The sequence below is a fragment of the Hordeum vulgare genome, chromosome 1H, assembly GCF_904849725.1.
Source record: "Hordeum vulgare subsp. vulgare chromosome 1H, MorexV3_pseudomolecules_assembly, whole genome shotgun sequence".
In the NCBI taxonomy this organism is placed as follows: domain Eukaryota; kingdom Viridiplantae; phylum Streptophyta; class Magnoliopsida; order Poales; family Poaceae; genus Hordeum; species Hordeum vulgare.
The window spans coordinates 20,738,311-20,745,655 of record NC_058518.1 but is presented as its reverse complement, the minus strand read 5'-3'; the positions used below and the strand labels follow the sequence as shown (position 1 = coordinate 20,745,655).

At 41.3% G+C, this 7,345-nt stretch overlaps 1 protein-coding gene across 1 annotated transcript; it reads left to right on the top strand.

The window, feature by feature from the left end:
* The first annotated feature begins 1,130 nt into the window (after positions 1-1,130).
* LOC123405087 (laccase-25-like) lies at positions 1,131-6,821 on the top strand. The gene is made up of 5 exons (XM_045098928.1): positions 1,131-1,301; positions 3,618-3,772; positions 4,575-4,954; positions 5,399-6,355; positions 6,504-6,821. Exons 1-5 carry the CDS (start codon positions 1,194-1,196, stop codon positions 6,632-6,634), a joined length of 1,731 nt encoding a protein of 576 aa, XP_044954863.1. The 5' UTR covers positions 1,131-1,193; the 3' UTR covers positions 6,635-6,821.
* The last annotated feature ends 524 nt before the right edge of the window (positions 6,822-7,345 follow it).

Sequence of the window (7,345 nt, the reverse complement as noted above, 5' to 3'; positions counted from 1 at the left end):
AAAAAGACAAAATCAGCTCCAAGAAATTTTGACATCACCCAAAGGAACATCTTGCACTCAAAAAAATTATTAATTTTTTGTCGATTTTACTATTCATTGGTGGGAGGATCTGGGCTCGGGAGCAACCACGTCACATCCTCACATTGGAGACATCCTTACCATTGACGCTAAGGCTCATTTCATGATTAATATGGGGCTAAGGCTAAGTGATCCACGAGTCTAATAATGCCTCACAAATAGAGTAACATAATCCCCACGTTTCTTCAAGACTTTGAAGTGCACCTTCCTGTAGGTGGTGACACCGTCTGGATGTAGTGCTGTATCGATGGTCGTTTTGGTCATGAGGTAACCAACGTTTTTTTCATAGCAGAGTATGACGTGTTGTGCTTGTAAATATACATTAATTTTTTCCCATTACAACGCACGGGCATATGTCCTAATAGTTATATATGGAGAAACATTGTATATTTGGATGGAATAAAGACAATATACTTTTCTTTAAAATATCACAATATATTTGAAATCAAGGACCTTTTTGGATCATGATAAGAAGTCATAGTAGACGTCGATGACAAGCAAGCTCTAGCTTGTAGCAGCGCATTGCCTTGTTATTTCTCCTAGTCAAACCCTGGAAAAGTAAGTTCAACATTTACCTGATAAAGAAAGTAAGTTCCATCTCATCAAGTAACCAAGACTGATCGCTGTCAGGAAAGATAACACACTGCAGTACTCCATTGTGATATAAATGCAAACGTGTGTGTTTTAAGAGGAGCTGAGTGGCCTGATGTAACTACTCTCCTTGACAGTTAACACTTCCTAAACAAGCACACAAGCTTAGCCTTTTTTATTTTACTAACACATGGTAATTGGTTCTTCAACTTGCACTGGAATAAAACTAGCCTGCATATGCAGTAACTTAACCAACTTGGACACTCTATCCACTTATTATGGTCTGGTCGTACTCCACAGTATAGTACCCTGACGCACAAATAAGACTTTCTGAACGTTTTACTCGAAAAAAGGGGACTTTTGAAGCTATTCAAAACGTCCCTCTTTCTCTCTTTTCAGCACCCAAATACCGTTTGTGTTTGAAAATGCAAACTGGTCAGCCGAACATCTCTCACCTCTCTCTATATAACGACATACTAACTGCACAAATCAATCAAATCTTCTGCTCCGCCCTTCCTTGCGGCATGGATACAGGTAAGGACATGGCGAGGTCGTGGTCGTTTCTTCTGCCGCTTGCTCTAGCGTTGGTTGCTTCAGGTGCTCACGCTGCCATTGTGGAGCACACCTTCAATGTAAGTCAGCATTTCTTCCCGTAGTATGTGCATACAGTTCTGTTCTTCCCTTCCCATGAATAGTTTCCAAGCACATCGTGCATATGCATTTTTATTTATTAGGACATAAGGTATATATGCATACCATTTGTATTTCTGTTCTTGACAATTGATATGAATGGATGCCATCTTTAATATGCTTACTGCTAGTTTATGTTTAATTTTGCACCTAACCAAACAGATGGATTGGATCAACAACTATATATATTGCACCTAGCCGCCATGCCATCTTTTGTTTACTCCTATTTGTTTATTTTCGTTGGAACAACAACTGGATTGTTACGATGACACATGCCAATTATTATTTGTGGATTTTTTTTTACCTTCTAGTCCTATGAATTAATCTCAAATATTCTACCTCCATCTCAGTTTATAAGTCCGACGCGTGTATCTAGATTGTCAGTTTGATCAACTTAATGATAAGCATATATTATAAAAAATATATCATTAAAAACTTTAGATGTTCTATTTTCTAATGATATAATTTTTATATTAAACAATAGATTTTATATAAGTCAAATTGACGACCTAGGTACACCTGCGTGCCTTTTAAACTGTGACGGAGGTAGCAAAGATGAATTGATGCCAAATTATCTCATACTTAATTGAATTCGATCAAGTCCTAGGAATTTTGTGTTGAGTTATGCCAAACAGCTCATGCCACGTGTTGAATACGTCTGTAACAAAAATGGGTTTCAGTTGTCCATATAGTCAGCTGTGACACCATCCTAACATGTGGTGCATGATTGTCTGTTTTGGAGAGAATAATAAAATAGGGTAAAGTGATGGCGGACTATTTCATCATATTTCAATCCAATCCCTACGAATTTTGTGTCAATTTATTGTCAAACTGTGCATGCGCCGCATTGAATACGTCTATAACGAACGCATGCTCAATATATCCATCTAGTCAGCTGTCACATCATTCTGTCACAGGAAAGCTGTCACATCATTTTGATATGTGGTTCAAGATTTTTCAGATTTGTAAAGAAATAAAATAGGACAAATAAGGTCCCCATCGTTACAATAATGCAATATGTTCTGAGTAGGACAAAGTAGTTATAAGTCATTTTTACGGTGTAAACAATGAAATCTATATATAGTATTTGAAAATAATATGGGGTTTCCAAGCTCATCGTTTTGTCTAATCGTGTTAGATTATATGTCAGCTTAGACTTCTCATAATGGATGGTATTATATGTACATATATATTTTTATTTATGTATGTCATCTTTATTTTTTCTTAGGGCGTGGCTAGGTGTTTAGTCCACCGACACTTAATCAAGTTCCAGCCAAGTGATATAGTACGTAAGTAAGAAAAAGAAAAGAACTATTTTTTTTTTTATGAATCTTCATTCAAGATCTAAGGAATATAACATCAAATGAAAGATAACGAAGTTTCAGTCGACCAAGACTTAGCAAAACAGTTTTTCTTCACACCTGATATGCAGTAGAGCATCATTTTGGTTGAATCATGAACAGCTTGAATGTAAATATGACACATGCCAATTCTTATTTCTGAAAAAAAGGAACATATTTTACCTTCTAGTCATGACGCCCATAGGTTCCAACCACTTATATATTAATGTTAAATTATCTCATACTACATTAAATTCAATCGAGTTTATGAATTTGTGTTAAATTATGTTGCTCATGCAGAACGTTGAATTCGTCTATAAGAAACACGAGTTCAAGTTGTCCATCTAGTCAACAATCACATCATCCTGACACGTGGTACATAATTTTCAGTTTTGGCGAAAATTATAAAGTAGGGTAAATTGATGCCAGACTATCTCATATTTCATAGGATTCAATCGAATCCTACAAATTTTGTGTCAATTTAATTATGCCAAACTGGTCGTGCGCCACGTTGAATACGTACATACCAAACACAGGTTCAAGCTGTCCACGTGGTCCGCCGTCACATCATCTTGAAATGTGGTGCAAGACTGTTAGCTTGGGAGAAAATAATAAAATAAGATAAATATTTGTTGCATTGCCACACTAATGCATTATCTCCTAAACAGGACAAGAATTGTCATAAGTCGTCACTGCGGAGTATCCGAAAATACTTGTGTTAAAAATAGATACAACGAATATATCTATAACTAAAATTTATAAGTTTAGATATATTTATTTTTATGACAAGTATTTTCGAACAGAGGAAGTAATATATACATCAAATATGTCGAGTGTCTGTTAGCCCCCTGTACTTGAAAGTTTCGGTCTATTTGCTGGTAACCTTCCATGTAATAAATATTTGATATCACTCATCAGGTCGGGAACCTCTCCATTAGCCAGCTCTGCCAGCCGGACAGGATCATCACGGCGGTGAATGGCCAGCTACCGGGTCCGACGATTCGGGTTAGCGAGGGTGACACGGTGGTCGTACACCTCGTCAATGAATCGCCATATGGCATGACAATCCACTGGTAATCAATAGTACTCACTCCGTCCCAAAATAAGTGTCTCAACTTTGTACTAGCTCTAATACAAAGTTGTATTAAGTTTGAGACAGTTATTTTGGAACGGAGAGAGTATTACTTAGTATATATCTTAAAAATACGTCCTTTTAGATCAAACATTGTGGAATTTGATCAAAGAAATCCATCCATCTGGAAATGTCATATTAGATTTATTTAGTACTCCCTCCGGTCCTTTTTACTCTGCATATTAGATTTGGGTCAAGTCAAACTTTACAAAGTTTGACCACATATGTATTGAAAAATATCAACATCTACAATACCAAATATACATATCATGAAACTACCTTTCACAATGAATCTAACAATATCAATTTGACATTGTGAATGTTGATACATGTTTCTATAAATTTGGTCAAAGTTGAGATACTTTGACTTCGGACAAAGCTAATATGCAGACTAAAAAGGACCGGAGGGAGTATTGTACTTCCTCCGTCCGGAAATACTTGTCCTAGAAATGTACAAAATGGATGTATCTATAACTAAAATAAGTCTAGATACATCTATTTTGTAGGACAAGTATTTCCGTACGGAGGGAGTAATTGTTAACGTTTTTTCACATGACGAACCAAATCGTCATAAGTCATTATTACAAACAAAAAGAATCATAATCTACTCCCTCGGTCCCAAAATAAGTGTTTCAACTTTGTACTAGATCTAGTATAAAATTGTACTGAGCTTGATACATTTATTTTGAAACGGAGGGAGTACTTAATTTTTCGATTGGTATGAAAATGTCAACCTATTGCAGGCATGGCATATTCCAGCGCGGCAGTCAGTGGGCAGACGGGCCGGCGATGGTCACGCAGTGCCCTGTCCAACCAGGCGGCAACTACACATATAGGTTCAATGTCACCGGGCAGGAGGGCACGTTGTGGTGGCACGCCCACTTCTCCTTCCTTCGAGCCACCGTCTACGGAGCGCTCATCATCCTGCCCCGCGGCGGCGCCAATGCCTACCCCTTTGCCAAGCCCGACAGGGAAGAGATCATCATGTTCGGGGAATGGTGGAACGCCAATGTATTCGACCTGCAGCAGATGGCGCTCCTCACCGGAATCCCGGCGGGGCCAGCCGACGCCTACACCATCAACGGCAAGCCGGGAGACTTTTACAACTGCTCCGCCCCAAATCGTATGTGTCAGCTAACCTTCATCTGCCTAAGATTGTTCTTTAAAATATCTGTATTAATTGATGGTGTGTTTAATTGAAGTTATATCTTTTTCCTAAGTCAAATTTCTTTAACCTTCATCAAATTTATAGAAAATAAAAACATCAACGTTTAGACCAGAGAGGCCTGGGGCTTAGGGTTTAGGGTTTAGGGTCTTCGTTCCTCCCTTTCAAAAAAAAAATCAACATTTGAACCATCAAGTTTGATTCATTAGAGTCGGTTCTAAAGTTTATTCGCATATACTATATACAAATATTTAATGCTATAAATTTCAGTATATTTTTGTAGAAATTTTAGTCAAACTTGTATACCGTGTACGCACATGTTTCACATAGAACAAACCTTGAATTCAATTGATTCAGAATCGGAAGGGATGTAATTTTGTCGAATTTTGGGTTTGCGTGCAGAGACGCACATGTTTGAGGTGAGGAAGAATGAGACGTACCTGCTCCGCATCATCAACGCTGCGCTCAACACGCCTCTCTTCTTCAAGGTGGCGAACCACACCTTCACCGTGGTGGCGGCGGACGCGTGCTACACCACGCCGTACAAGACGGAGGTGGTGGTGGTCGGGCCGGGGCAGACCGTGGACGCTCTCATGGTCGCGGACGCCGCCGCCGGGCGCTACTACATGGCGGCGTCCCCCTACGACAGCGGGATACCGTCGGGGCCGCCATTCAGCAAGACTTTCGCGACGGCCGTGCTAGAGTACGCCGGCGGACCGAACACAACGACGACCTGGCTGCCGGAGCTGCCGGAGTTCAAGGACACGGACACGGCGCACAGGTTCCTCTCCAACCTCACGGCGCTGGTGCTCCCTGGCAAGCCGACCGTGCCGCTGGCAGTGGACACGCGCATGTTCGTCACCGTCGGGATGGGCGTGGCCGACTGCCAGCCGGAGCAGACGCTGTGCAACCGGAGCAGCACCGTGTTCGCGTCGAGCATGAACAACGCGTCCTTCATGCCGCCGAGGAGCACGTCCATGCTCGAGGCCCACTACAACAACGTCACCGCCGGCGTGTACACGCGGGACTTCCCCGACCGGCCGCCGGTCGTCTTCGACTACACGGCCGACGCGAGCGACAACGCCACGATGCAGTACACGACCAAGTCGACCAAGGTGAGGACGCTCCGGTACAACGAGACGGTGGAGATGGTGCTCCAGAACACGCGGCTCATCGCCAAGGAGAGCCACCCCATGCACCTCCACGGCTTCAACTTCTTCGTCCTAGCACAGGGCTTCGGAAACTACAACCCGACCACCGCGGCGCCGCAGTTCAACCTCGTTAACCCGCAGGAGCGAAACACCGTCCTCGTCCCCACCGGTGGTTGGGCCGTCATCCGCTTCGTCGCCGACAATCCCGGTACAAGGATACATGAAATATATATATTCCTACTATTTATCATTTCCTTAGAAAGTTGGAATAATCATGATGTGATTTCGATGTTGTTAGCTTGCTACGAAGGTTTGAGCTTGAGAAACCTAACAAAATTTGTGTATGTTAAATGCAGGGATGTGGTACATGCACTGTCATTTCGAGGCTCATCTCGATCTCGGTTTGGGAATGGTGTTCGAGGTTCAGGACGGCCCCACGCCAGATGCATCTTTGCCAGCGCCGCCTAAAGACCTGCCACAATGCTGACCGATAAACTAGCTGAGGCCATTTGCAATTTGTAATACGTAGATAAATGACAGGTCCACAAGAAGAGCTGAAGAGGCTAGCTACCATATATTTTACTGATTGATTGGTATTTTAATAACTCTGCGCATCACTTGTTGATGTTTGTAAGTTAGGTGGTAATATGATTGTGATGCGTGTTTGTCAGTTCTCTTTAGTGAATATTTTATTTATGCAAATGGAAAATTCCGAGCGTTCGGCTTTTAAACATGGCAATCCGTATGTTTTTTATGGTAACTTTAGTTCACGCGAGGTTGACGAACATGGTAATTTTCTGAAAAAGATGAACCGGCACAAAGTTGCCATGTTTTAACAACCAAGGTTGCCACCTCGCCTCAACTAGAGTTGTCATGAAAAAACATTCGGGGTGACATGTTTAAAATCCGAATGGCACTTTATTGGAGCATCAAATCGATACAAGTAAAAAGAGCTACCATCTAAAACAATTGAATGTGTGTCCATGCATGCACACATACACACCGGCTAAGACAACATAAATTTTTTTAACAAGAAGAGCAGCACCCACAGTCATCATCTTAAATAAAGCACCAACTATGGGGACATGGAGTATGTGAGCTCGAGCTCACATACTACCGGATGAACAGTAAAATCGGCGAATATTGTAAAAGAATAAAAAAATTCTGAAATTTTAAGGCATGAAACATTGATGTTTTT

Bases quoted from the DNA above. Each gene is read 5' to 3' on its own strand.
- LOC123405087 (XM_045098928.1), top strand. From the start codon at position 1,194: ATGGATACAGGTAAGGACATGGCGAGGTCGTGGTCGTTTCTTCTGCCG. The intron at 3,773-4,574 runs GTAATCAATAGT...AACCTATTGCAG, and splicing joins TATGGCATGACAATCCACTG to GCATGGCATATTCCAGCGCG. The intron at 6,356-6,503 runs GTACAAGGATAC...TGTTAAATGCAG, and splicing joins CTTCGTCGCCGACAATCCCG to GGATGTGGTACATGCACTGT.